This window comes from Vicugna pacos, chromosome 17 (assembly GCF_048564905.1).
Source record: "Vicugna pacos chromosome 17, VicPac4, whole genome shotgun sequence".
Classification (NCBI taxonomy): Eukaryota; Metazoa; Chordata; class Mammalia; order Artiodactyla; family Camelidae; genus Vicugna; species Vicugna pacos.
In genome coordinates, this window is record NC_133003.1 from 21,189,965 (window position 1) to 21,203,610 (window position 13,646).

At 51.2% G+C, this 13,646-nt stretch overlaps 1 protein-coding gene across 2 annotated transcripts; it reads right to left on the reverse strand.

Moving 5' to 3' along the window:
* Window positions 1-1,460: 1,460 nt before the first annotated feature.
* On the reverse strand, window positions 1,461-9,587 carry UQCRC1 (ubiquinol-cytochrome c reductase core protein 1). 2 transcript variants are annotated; one of them, XM_015234940.3, is made up of 13 exons: window positions 9,447-9,587; window positions 9,085-9,228; window positions 7,431-7,517; window positions 6,312-6,441; window positions 5,899-6,097; window positions 5,412-5,491; window positions 3,798-3,913; window positions 3,411-3,554; window positions 3,112-3,272; window positions 2,917-3,002; window positions 2,493-2,581; window positions 2,084-2,159; window positions 1,461-1,653 (listed from the first exon to the last, which is right to left on the reverse strand). In XM_015234940.3, exons 1-13 carry the CDS (start codon window positions 9,513-9,515, stop codon window positions 1,589-1,591), a joined length of 1,446 nt encoding a protein of 481 aa, XP_015090426.1. In that variant the 5' UTR covers window positions 9,516-9,587; the 3' UTR covers window positions 1,461-1,588. The 2 variants fall into 2 exon arrangements, with proteins under 2 accessions (XP_015090426.1, XP_072797321.1); XM_072941220.1 differs by having other exon boundaries at window positions 9,085-9,225; window positions 9,447-9,581.
* Between the last annotated feature and the right edge of the window lie 4,059 nt (window positions 9,588-13,646).

The following is a 13,646-nucleotide window of genomic DNA, read 5'->3' on the forward strand; positions in this document are numbered from 1 at the left end:
CTGCTACAGCACAATTCACTGGGACATCACAGAAATACACACCGAGTTCCCATGCTAAATCTCAGCTTACCAAATCACTTCTCTTCCCAGTTATCTCTAGTGCACCTACCCCAACATGCTTCCAGAGTAAAGATCAAATTCTTGGTCTAGGTATGCAAGGTCTATTAGGACCAGATCACCCCCAAGAGGTCAAGTGCTCTGTATCCAGCACACCTGTAGCCTTTAAGGGTCAGTCCTGGGCTTAACAGAAAAATCAAGCCCTGTCCTCCAGCTCAAACTTGAACTTGGGACAACAGACTTGGCACTTTGCTGTTCCCTCAGCCTGCATGTACTATCTCTACAAGCACCCAGGGGTGGGCCAGTCAGGGTTCTGCACTGTCCAGCAGCTTCTCTCCAGCTGGTCATAAAGTAGGCAGATGACCTGAGTCCCAGAGCCCTGGGTTCTAGAAAGCACTCGACGGTTATTTCCTAATTGACAACCTGCGGCAACAAACGGGTGAAGGAAAAGCACTGGAGTGGGGTGGGAGTGAATCAAAGGTTGTTTTGGCTACTGCAAGGCTGGGATGCTAACGGACTTCTGGGTAGCCCTCTTCCCAACAAACCTTATCCCAGAACCCTGTTCTTGACCGTCAGCAGCACCTCCATGTTAGGTGAATCGGGCCCCAGACTTCCAATCCCCCCGGGCTTCCCAGGGACTGCGGAAGGGTTGAGGGGTGCAGGAAGAGGGGCCTACCTGCCCATCTGCCTTGGGGACCAGAACCCAAAGGTGGCAGGGGCACTAGACAGCTGAGAGCTCCACCAGGTCCTGGCTGCCTCAGGGAGATGGGCCAGCAGCTCAGGACTTGTCTGGGACAGACTTAGTCAAGGGAGGGGGCTCAGGCCCCACTGAGCTCAGAGATATTCTTGGAGCCTGAGTCAGTGGCAAATCGAGGCAAAGGATTCTTGCCTTGCCTGTCTAGGCAGCAGTTAAAAACCAAATGGGAACACTATGCCCCAGGCTATCCTCCCAGAATCCAGAGTAAATATATGAAGGAGTCTTCCTCAGGGACAGTCCTTGGCCTCTCTTGGTCCATCTGGGGGACCAGAAACCACCAGAGGGTGACTGCACAGGACCCACAACAAGGGGGCTTCCTACCTGAACCCCCTGAGTTCCCAGGCTGGGACCTATACCAGGGCAAAGGTCCCATGCAGTTCTCATGGACTCCCACACCCCACTCTTGGGACAGACTGGCTAGGAGCATCCGCCATGTGGCTAAGTGGAAACAGCTGGCCTCAGCTCCCTGCAGGCATCAAAGGCTTCCGGCCTCCATGCAGCAGCCCCCACTCTTGCCCCTGGCTGAGGACACATCAGCCTGTGGGAAAGAGGAAGGATCCAGGAGACACAGAACGGGGAGAAGTCCCTGCTCCCCCATCCAGTGTCCAGTGGACTCTATGCCAACGCCAAGAGAGGGATAACGCAGTTCTCAACACAGGACTTTATTGGTGGTAATCCGCAGCACAGGTCTGGAGAGCCGAGGTGGTATGTTTGTTGTGGGGAGGGGGAACCGCGAACCCTGGCCCCGCCCTCTTGCCTGCACAGGCCTCCTGCCTAGAAGCGCAGCCAGAACATGCCGCTACGGATCCGGTTATAGTCTGGAAGCTGCTCAATGGGGCCTGTGGGGATAGGGTGGGGCGTCAGGGTGGGGTACCCGGCTTATACAGGGACACCTGGCCCTGCGCCGCACCCCATTCAGAGCTGCCCAGAGCAGCACAAGACAGGCTTTGAGTGGAGAGAAGGAAGAGAACATTCCTTCAGGGGTTGCTGAGCCTGTCCCTTCATGCTCTGACCTTTGGAGCCCCACCCCACACGCAGGGGTGTCCGTTACCTGGCGGGTGTAGGGTATTGATGGAGGCACCTTGGCAGGGAGTCAGGGAGCTGCTGGGACAGGTTTTCGGAGCAAGTACTCCCAGGCAGCCAAGCTATCGGGCAGAGCCTCCTGGGGGCCTCAACCTGCTGCTCCCAGGGTAAGCTGGGGGATGGGCGGCAGAGGGGAGGCCACGACAATGGAATAAGAACAAAGAGCAGACCTTCTAAGCTACTCACCCAATCCAGCCACTGCTGGACACTGGTCATAGAAGTACTTAGAGCAGACCTCACGCACCACACTGGCATTCACCTCCTGCAGGATGAAGCAGAGGTCACACTCAGTGATAGGCACTGGGGACCACTTCAGCCAGTCAACAGTACCCAGCCAGCTGAGGTCTTACACAAATACCCCTCACCCAAAAGGGGAAAGCAGAAGGGCTCTCCCTACTATGTAGACCTCCATGGGCCTCACCCACCTCCATAGCCATCAGTGCCTCTGCCCTGCCCTCCAATTACGTCACCCTGGCAGCAACACTGCCTAGGACGCCAGGAGTGCCTTAGCAGCAGTCTGCACTGCCACAACTTCCCGTCCTCTGGGAGTCTGCCAGATTGAGACTCCAGAACCTCTCCCAGGGGCCTGCGTTACCGCAATCCGGCTTTCCCACTCAGCCAGGGGGATGCGACGGCCATACGTCAGAAGACTCCGTCCAATGTCCTCACACACAGGAGTGGTACCTGCGGGGCGGGGCAGGGAAGCTTATGGGTCCACACGGTCCAGTCCTGGACCACAGGTACACAAAGAACCTTCAGTTTCAGGATAGCCTGGACCTTGGTCTGATCCTAGATCACAACGCTCACTTGTACAACAACCGGTCATTGTACCAGTGGGCTGTTGATCTGGCCACCCACACCTGCACCTGAAGCCCTAAGCCCCTGAGGGAGGGTAAGTGGTGGGATATGGCATGACCTTTAAAGTTTTCCCTTCCAGTATTGGTTAGGAATGGTGGCCACATTGGGACTGTCACTGCCAGGATGCACTCCACCCCTTGCCACAGGGCTGGAGGACTCACCATCCAAATGAGATACCAGGGCATTTCTGAGGATGTTTTTGCCTCGGACCACCTCACTCTCTGTGGCACTGGTGCACAGGCGCATCCTACAGCAGGGGTAGGGTGGGATCGTTCTGAGGCAGTGCTGCCTCCGAGCCTCCACTGTCCTGCTCAAAGGCCCCTATCCCCAACCTGCAATGCCAGGCTACCACTCACCACTGGCCCTGCAGGAAGAATACCATGTCATCGATGCTCATGTGGTCACAGACAAAGTGTGCGCCCAGCAGCCCAGTCTCTGCGTAGCAAATGTTGAAAGTCTGGAAACTCTGGCATAGCTTATTGGTCGCGACAACTGCAGCCAGTGGGCTGGACAGGTGCTGCCAGGAGCAAAGGTGGTCAGCACCCACCTCCACTCTGTGGCCCACACCCTGAGCCCCACAGTACAAGTGCCCACAGCCCAGCTCACTCTCTTCCCTGAAGGCAAGGCCCGTCCCATGCCCACTCGTGGCACTCACTGTACTGCCGCCGTAAGTGCAGTCGTAATGGCCGATGATGGCATTGGCCACCTGGAGGGCCACGTTGTCCGGGTTGGTCCAGCCAGGCCCCTCCACTGCAACGGCCACATGGGCCAAAGGCAGGGCATCATCACGGTGGCGGATCTGAAACAGGACATGGAAAGGCTGAGGGACAGCCAAACTTCCCAGGTAACCAGCAAAGGTGCCAAGTGTGGGTGGAGAGTGTACATGCAAGTGTGAACATATGTGCCCATGAGGCAGTGGCCACAGGACTCCTTCCCAACTCCCGAGGCATCTCCGAGGTCGTGGAGATGACCATGCATGCGAGAGTTTCCCCGCCCTGAGGCCCAGGCTGAGAGTACCACCCCCACCCGTCAGGCAGCTCACCTCACTGCCAGTGAAGCGGCATGGAGAGAGGGTAGGCACGGCGTCCTCTGTGTATGTCCCAGACAGGCTGCCCAAGTGCTTCTGGGCAAGGTCCAGCAGCTGCCGGTGCTCCACCCCTGCAGACAGACAGCAGTGTTACCGGCCAGCCAGGGCCCACGGCACAGGGTCGGGGGAACCACGGGAATCGCACAAGGGGAGGACCTTGTGTCCTGTCTCAGCAGCAGACAGCAAAGAAAGATGTGACATCAGGATAAGGCGAGGAAAGAGGACCCTCCACAGACACACGGTGTCTCATGACAGGGCAGGCACCTCACGGTCAAACAGCCGCCATGACTTCAGTCACAGGGAAGCAGCAGCAGCGTGCACAGCTTAAAAACAGGTTCCCAGGTGATGCATTCTCACCAGCATCACAGACAAGACTGGTGCTCCCTGAGCGTAAGGGACCTGCCCTGCCTTGTCCCTCTAGCCCTTCCTCAAGCACATCCTGGCTGCTGCCCCCGTGGAGGGTGGCAGGTAAGAGGGCACAAAGAGGTGCTCCGCAGGGCCACGACTAGCTCTGGGGTCCCCTAGAGTCGGGGACACTTCCCAGTAGCCTTATGAACCCGTGTTTCAGGACCCCTGCCTGACCTCACCTCTGCAGGAGGTAGCCTCTGCTGCCCCAGCACTTGGACGGCAGGCGCTGCAGCAGTCAGCAGCCTTCCCCAGGGACCACAGGCCAGGTGCCTCTGCCTCTTGTTCTTTCCTTCCTGACCTCAGATTCTGCTGGACTTCACAAAGTCTGACATGTCAGGAGCTCCAAACGCTCTTGGTCTCCAGGTCCACTGGCCCCAGAGCCACCAATCATGCTCTTCCTATCACTCTTTTTCATCCAGCAAGCTGCCGTGACCTAAGCTGGGGAGGTATCAACCCTGCTCCCGTCTCTTGCCCGCCACGCCCAGACCTCCGTGAAGTTTCCATCTGCAAAACCATCCTGAGTTCATCTGCTTCCCTCCCCTGCTCCTGCCATCTTCCACCAGGTGCCTGCCCAACCCTTCCCGGGGTCTGCCTGTTTCCACTCTGGCAGGAGAGCAAGCCTCAAAACACCCATAGGCCATGACACTGCTCTTCCCCTGTGCTCAGGGCACCCCCAACCCTGACTAAACCCCATTGTGCTTTAGGCCTCTGTTCAAATGACACATGCTTCAAAAGCACCTCCTTAACCTCCAACTCCGAGTCCCCCATTAAAATCCCCCTACCACTCTGTGTCTTCCTTTCAAGGTCCTTCCCATCAGTCACCCAGTGTCCGGTTTCCCATTGGCAAGGCAAAGAAGAACAAGCCTGGGGGCTTGAATTTCCCACCAGCCTGCAAACTGGGTCTCCTAGGATTGGGTGGGGCTGAGAAAGGCCTGAGGCCTGTACTCAAGAGAGGAGCAGCATCCCGGTGTGGTCAGTCCCAGGGGTGGTGGCAGAGCAGAATCGTAACCCACCTCAGAGAGCACAAAAGAGGTCACTCCCCTCAAGTTCAGAGTGGGAACAGGGCCCCCAGAGTGGAAGATCCCCTATGGTCAGAACCAGAAGACAAGGCTGGAGCCTACCCACCCATTACCACAGGGCTTCCATGAACCCATTGCTCACCTCCAGCTGCCGCTAGCACCATTCGAGGGGCCTTGTAATGCCGGTCCAGGTACTCAGTCAGGTCTGCCCGAGAGAGCTTCCTGCAAGACATACAGCCAATGGGTTACCACAGCTCCCAAACCAGAGTGACGTGGGTCATATAAAATGGGGCTGAGGAGATAGACAAGGAGAGAGATGGCTTCCCTGGAGAGCAAGCCCTAGCACACCACTCAATCCCTCCCCCATTCCTGCCACCTGCCACTCTGGGGCCCAGAGGACAGCCCTCATCTGGCCTCCCTCACATCTGACCACAGGACAGTCTCCTCTCAGGAGGGTGTAAGCTGACATGGTGAGGGCTTATCCCATCAGAGGACAAGAAGCCATGTGGATAAGATACCCAGACACACCCTCCCTCAGGCTGGCAGAACAACAACAAACTCATGTGGACATGGCCTGGCCAGGCCAGAATGAGGGCACGAACTCTACCCCAGGCCCAGCTCACTCTCACCTGACATTCTCACTGGGTCCCTCCACGGTCTGGGCCAGAGGTGTGCCCTGGAACGCCGTGGCATGCAGGTAGTCAAAGACCACATCCCGCATAGACGCATCATTCTCCTGCAGCTCCTGCAGGATCACGTCACGCTCCTTCTCAACCTGGGAGTCTTCCAGGCTGCAGTTCTGCACAACGTCGGCCAGGAGCTCCACAGCTGGACGTGAAAGAAAGACATGTCTGAGCACCAGGCGGGCCACTGGAGACCAGTAACAGCACAAAACCCTCAGGACTGAACACCACTGGTTGCTGTGCTGCAAGTCCATACTCTAAGGGTAACCCCGTCCCTCAGCCAGCCCCGGGGCTCCAGAGTGCCTGTCCTCTGCACCCATGGAGACCTATCCCACCCCTGCCCCACCCTGCAGGCGTACCTTTTGGCAGGTCCTTGGACAGTGCCTTAATGTAGTAAGCTGTGTGCTCCCGGGTGCTGTACGCATTAAGATGGGCCCCCATGCTCTCCACCTCCTTCTCCAAGGCATTTCCAGGCCGATTCTTTGTTCCCTAGAACCAGACATCAACAGCACTCATCAGGAGCCATGTGAGAGCCCAGGACTCCCATCCTTCTCCCTCCTTCTCCATCCCACCAAGTGCTAAACAGGACTTGAGCTGATCGAGGCCCCAGCATTCTGGGTCAACAGAGTGGAGACATCCGGAAGCCAGGAAAGAAGCCCATGGCCAAACCAAGTGTTACCTGAAATCTAGAGCTCCCATAACAGCCTGATCTTACCAGCACTCCCTCTCCTCTTACCGACAGTCACGGTCAGGTAAGTTCACACTTCGTTCAGGTGATGCTCCCACTACCACTCTCCCTCCCGCCATTCATATGACTATGTGAGTGCTAGCTGCCTCTGTGGGACTCAACCCTAGTCCTGTATGTGTGTATATGTGGCAGTGGTGCTGTCCAATGACACACACTCATATGCTGAGACCGACACACATCTGTGATGCTGGAGCTGGCAATGCCCATTCCTGTTCCACAACTCCAGCCATTCTGTATCATCTTCTCCATTTATTCATTCATTTAGAAACTCAGTCTCTACTCCATGCCCACATAAGCTGGCTTAGCAGCTGTTCCCTTCCTCAAGAAACCTCAGTATTTACATCTAAAAACAAAAGATGAAGAGCATTTCACACAAACTAAGTCTGTGTGTTTGTTATAAAGCACGTGTATATCCGCAATTCTACATGCATGCACGCACACACACAACATGGGCCTGGCCTCTGGTGAAGGGTAGGGCTCCTATGGCTCCCCAGGGTTTTATTTTTTTTTTTTGGCTCTGGGTGCCTTGTGCAGGGACTCACCAACTAGGCTTCACTCAGGAGAGGCCAAACCCATGTGGCTCCTTCCAGAAAAGCCAGTCAAAGATCACCCCACCCCCAACCCCAATGAAGCCCATAATTGAGAAGGCTGACTTTTCTGACATGCATCTTCAGGAGGGACAGCAGGAAGCCCTAACCCCGGGGGAGATTCAGGCCTTTAGGAGCCTCACCTTGAAAGCCAGATGCTCCACAAAGTAGCCTGCCCCGTTGTTCTTCTCAGTCTCATAACGGCTACCAGCGTCAATCCACACCCCGACCTGGACAAGAAACCCCCAACAAAGATAACCAACCAACCAACCCAGCCCCCCACTTACAGCCCACCCTGTGGGTGACTCCACAAGCCCCAGGGTGGGGAAGAGTTTCTCAGCAGGACCCTTGTGCTTGGAGGCCAGGGCGTTAGCTGAATGACTAGTCACACTGCATCATCTCTCCTTCCTACTCTATTTCCTTACTGGTTATCAAGACTCCCAGGGAAAAGGGAAGTTTCTAACTGCACGGTTGCCTGTCCCATCACCACAGGGAATTCTTAAACACAATCTCAGTTTTCCATTGATCTTTGTTTTTCCTAGGCAAGCAACTAATCATTTGCAACAATTCCTTTTCTTCCTTCCTAAAAATTATACCCTGCCTTTGTTCTGGTGATTGTGTCCTTTTGCCATTAGAGAAGGAGGCTATTTGCTCAGACACTGAAAACTTTATCATGTTTAGGAAACAGCCTTCATTCACACTTAAAAATAAGAACAAAAAAACCTTCTTAATCAGCCTTAGACACCTAACACTGCCAAGTGTTTCCCTGGCACCCAATGAGAGAATCTTATAATTTTCTTAATAGCCTGGTGTGCTATGAAACACACATCATGCTACTCACCCCATATGGTAACACAGATCTAATCTTTTAACTACTATTTGTTCATAGTTGATTTAAAATTTTCCCATCTACTTTCCTAAGAGATGTTGATGTATATGCCACACATCATAAATTCTTACACGAATGTCTACTTCATCTAACATACTGGAAAGCAAGATGCATTTTACACAATCCAAGACATCCTTTGATTATAACGGACAGCACTCCTCTGGCACTAAAGCACAGGGATATTTCTTACAATCTATAGCACCTTACTGTCCATGAAGTACAGTATTCTCTACCAAGCTTTCTTAACAGGCTGTGGGTCAGCTTATACAGGTGCCATAGAATAAGGAAGCTGCCTGTCACCTTTTGCTGTGTTCAGTGACAACTTATATCACAGGACATTATTTGTTCCTGGAAAACTTAAAAGAATTTGCGAGAAAAACCACTTAGCCCTGGAGTTTGGGGTGAGGAGACAGGGAAGGCTCACTTCTTGAGAATATTCTGTTTATCTAGTCAAGATTTCTACCTTTGAGTCAATTTTGAGGGTTTTATTTTTAGGAAAAACCAGCAATTCAACTGGAATATTCAAGTGCATTTCTTCTGCAATACAGTTCCGGTCTAGTCAAGATACTGACTTTGGCCGTGAGGCTGGCAGTCACTAATGTTTCTGAATCCCATTTCCTTCATTGAAGGATCACTTCTTTCACATGGGCTGCGTAAGAAAAAGCTGAAAAAAGAACTTGGCTTGCTGATTGGCAGGCATCACAGCTAAATGAGTGTTGGTTACAGCGAGGACTGCCCCCGATAAGTCAAAACGTGGGCCGGGATTGTGGAGGAGGGTCAATACAGCAGTGACTGAGCAGGAGTCTGACCCAAACCACAGAGCACCTGGGCCCAAGGTCACACCCTGACCTGCGAAAAGTCGCCAGGCCCAATATGGAGGCGCCCTTCCGACCGCGGCCCCTACTCACCGTGCAGGTAGGCTGGGAGGACTGCTCGGACGCTACTCGCAGCCCGTTGTCCAGCTGGCTGACCTGCGTCTCTGGCACGTTCTGGAGGGCTTGGGCATAGGTGGCGGTGCCCCGCAAGGCAGGGGACCTCAGCAGGGCTTGCTGCTGGAAATAGGCGACCAGAATAGAACTGGGTTGGAGGGGGTCGCTCCTCAGCTCCCAGGCCCGCAGCGGCATCCCCGTCCCCGCCCTCAGCCATGACCTTCCCACGGCCCTGACCCCGCGACCTCCTCATTCTCGACCCGCCGCCGCTAAAAGCCCGCTCCCAGTCCGCGTCCCGAAGCCCCGCGACACATAGCTCTGCGCTCTTGTTGCCACCTCACCGAGCGGCGGGTATGCAGGAGCACTCGCGTCCCAACGCTGGCCGCCCGGCAAACCGCGGAAGCCGCCATCTTCTAGCTCCAGTGGGCGCAGGGCCGCCCTGCGCATGCGTAGAGTAGACGCGACGGCGCCCAAGGCGCAGGGGCAGTACGGCGGACTTGGCGGTCAGCCGCCCCCTGGCGGAGGAGGCCGGGAATATTCACTCGCTGCTGGGCGCCGGTTCTGTCTTGACGGCTACGGGTACCCGCGCGCATCAACCCACTTGGCTATCCATCGTCCTGGGCGGGTCCGTCCTTGGTGCAGTCCCTCTTTCTCTTTCACCTGTGGGCAGCAAGAGTGCGCGATGTTTCTCACAAATCGCGGGCGCCCGGAATCCATTGAGTTTTCCGAGCGGCCGAGCTCGGGCTCAGCCACAGCACGTCTGGGGATCGCAACCCCTGGGCTAAAGCACCAGCGTGGAATCCTGGGACTATAAGACTGCTGCTGAAAGTCAAAGTTTTCTCAAAGGAATGAAGTAAATGCAGACTGCGACATGGGAAGAATTTAACAATATATTGCTTAGGAAAAAGCAACAGTTTTAGAGGCTAATTTGTGAAAAGGATTCCTTGTTTGGAAAACAAAACGCACACAAATCAAAACGACTTGCTTTTTCTAATGGTCTACATAGAAAAAAATCCGGAGGAACTTTTAATATGAAATTCAAATTTTTACCAAAAAGTCTGTATTGCTTTTGAAGTAATAGCATACTTTTGAACTCTGCTTCCTTTTACAGGTATACATAATTTATTGCGCTATTTTTGTGATCATTCAAAATTATCATTCATAATTAAAATAGAACGTTTTTTTATAAAAATCAGACAAAAGATGCTTAAATGTGCATTGATTAATATTTTGTGGCCTAAAATTATGTTATGATTGAGACATGAAAAATAAAGTGAAATAGAATCTAATTGGTTCATCTTTCCACTTTTTAAAAACTAGTTTTTAGAAATTTTATATTCACAGGAAAATTGAACAGATAGCACAGAATTTCCCATATATTCCCACCCACAAACGGGTATACAGAGTTTCTCCTATCTGTAACATCTTAACTTTTGATACATTTGTTACAATTAATGAACCAATTATTCATTATTAAAGTCCATAGTTTGTTTAGATTCCCTTAGTTTTAGTTTTTACCTAATTTCCTTTTTGGTTCTAGGATTCGATCCAGGACACCACATGACATTTCGTTGTCATGTCTCCTTCAGCTCCTCTTGCCTGTAACACACCTCCTCTAGTGACCAGCGCACTCTACACTCTCCATCTAGCAGAGCTCCCGCAAAGAGCTCTGCCTCCAATTCCTCTCCTCTCACTCTCTCTCCCAAACCCACTTCAGTCCAGCCCCGACTTCACTCTTGCAAAACCACACCTGTCAGAGTAATCCATGAGCTCCATGGTACTATAGTCAATGGTCAAAATGCTAAGTCTTGTTTAACATGTTTGGCCACTCTTTCCTCCTTAGAGCTTCATGCATTCTCCACCTCCAGGTTCCCATGCTCTCCTGTGCTTTCCTACCTCTCTGGACACTTTGTCTTAGCACCTCTGCTGGTTCCTCCTTACCTCCAAACTCCTACACAGTTGAGTTCCCAGGGCTCAGTCCTGGTGCTTCTTCCTTTCTTGATCAAAACTTGCCCTTTGGTCATTTTGTCCAGTCTCATGGCTTCAGTGCTGTCTGTACATACAGTGGCCCCCATTTTCCCATCATTTACTCACCATCTCTCCTGGAGGGCCAACAGACATCTCAATTAAGCATGCTAAAGCTGAAGGCTTTCTCCCAAGCCTGTTCCTCCCATAATTGTCTTCATCTCAGTAAATGGCACCTCCATGAACCCAGCTGCTCATCCTTGACTCCACTCTCTCAAAATCCACACCCAATTTTTTTTTAACAAATCCAATAATTTCTAAATCCAGTTACCTAACCCCCTTCCCCACCCCTACAGCTCCCCTGGGCTGAGAAGGGAAGGACAATGAGACAACCAGGAAGTGTCATGTGCTAGACGCCCACGGAAGGACATGTTTCAAGAAGTTGGTCAAAAAGGAAATGTTACTAAAAGGTCACATACAAGCAGTGGTCCTTGCCACGATTTGGCAAGAGTCTTCAGTGACTCACTGATTTTCTGGACTTTACTTGGCATATGGAGTGAGGTAAGATCAAAATATCCCCTTCCCCCCTAAATTACGAACTGAACTTTGTAACAGCAATTCTTGACGAGACCTTCTTTCTCTCCTCATGTCTGAGACTCCATTAATTACCCACAGAGATTCTCAAAACTGTAAAACCCAGTTCATGCGGGCTGCCTGAGAGGGCTGTGGCAGGCCCCCACTTTCTCACTCAATATTTATTTGACATACACACCAGTGCATTCTTCTAGGTTTATTTCTGGCTCTCTATTCTATTCCGTTAGTCTGTGTGTCTATTCTTATGCCAGTACCACACTGTTTTGATTACAGTATCTTTGTACTACATTTTGGAAATCAGAAAGCATGAGTCCTTCAACTTTGTTCTTCTTTTTCAAGATTCTCTTGGCTATTCAGGGTCCCTCGAGATTCCATATAAATTTTTGAATGGGTTTTTCTATTTCTCTAACAAGAACCATTGAGAATTTCATAGGGATTACACTGAATCTATAGACCACTGGGTAGTACTGCTGCGTCCAGCGCAGCTTGGGACCGTGTCTGAGGGCGGGCAACACAAGACTTGAGAAAGAAAGAGACAAAGTAAAGAGCAAAGATGGGAACAGGGGACTCAAGATCTTGTGGATCTAGAGTGCTGAAAGCCTGGTCACAATCATATTTATTAGGAGTATACAGCTCAGGAAAAAAAATGCAATCAAAGAGGTGAGGCTTTAGATATCCCATGCGAGAAGCACAAAGTTCTGCTTGCTGATTAACTGATTAATTTCAGGCCTATCCCTTTCAGGAACAATCACCCTCCTCGGGGTATGCAAAATTTCTAAGTCTATCCTGTTATTGCCTCCGGGGCATCTCGAGATAGCAAATATTTCCCCTGGGTTAAACCACTTGCTTTCATGCCAGAACAGAGCTCTGTTAATGGATGATCTGGCTTTCGAGGACCATTTGTTTTACCCTAAGGAAATATCTGCCCTCCTTCGTGCCTTTATGGTCAGTCTCAGGATTGCCCCTTACAAATTTTCTTTAGCATAATACGTGTTATAGGTCATCTACTACGGAAAACACTAAAACAAAGCAAGCATGTGCATTTTAAGCAAGCAAGTGTGAATACAATGTTTTAAGCTCATGGAAATCTATATGTGGCTTGTTTTCTAGCTGCTTGTTGTCCAGTGGCTTGTTTCCCAGCATAGTACTGTCATTTTAACAATATTAAGTACTCCAGTCCATGAACATGGAGTATCTTTCCATTTATTTATGTCTAATTTCTTTCAGCAAAGTATTAATACCGACATCCATAGTAGTTTTCTATTGCTGCCATAACAATCACCAGAGTTAAAGGCTTAGAACAAAACAAATTTATTATCTCATAGTTCTGCAGGCCCAAAGTCCAACATCAATATCACTGGGCTGAAATCAAGCTATCAGCAGGGCTGTGTTTCTTTTTGGAGGCTCTAGAGAGATTGTGTATTCAGTCATTCAGGTTGTTGGCAGCCTTTAGATTCTAGTAGTTGAAGGAGCAAGGTTTGTTTTCTTGCTAGCTATCACCTAAGGGTCATTCCCAGCTTCTACAGATCACCTGAATTCCTTGGATCTCTGGATGGTGGGAGATCTCTTCCACCATCTCTAAAGACAGCAGCAGAAAACTAGTATTTTTCACACTTTGGATCTGTCCAACTTTTCTACCTTTAAGGGCTCATGCGGTTATACTGGGCCCACCAAAATAATCCAGAATAATCTTCCTATTTAAATGTCTTTAACCTTAATTCCATTCGCAAAGTTCTTTTTTGCCATGTGCTATAAGATATCCACACGTTTCATGGGCATCTTTTTTTGTTTCCTTGAAGGGGGGGATAATTAGATTTTTTATCATTTTATTTTTTTGATGGAGGTACTGGGGATTAAACCCAGGACCTCATGCATGCTAAACTTGCATTCTACCACTGAACTGTCTCCTTCCCCGCTCCATGGACATCTTGAGGGGTCATTATTCTACCTACCACCACCTCCCTGGGAGGCACCAACTCCTG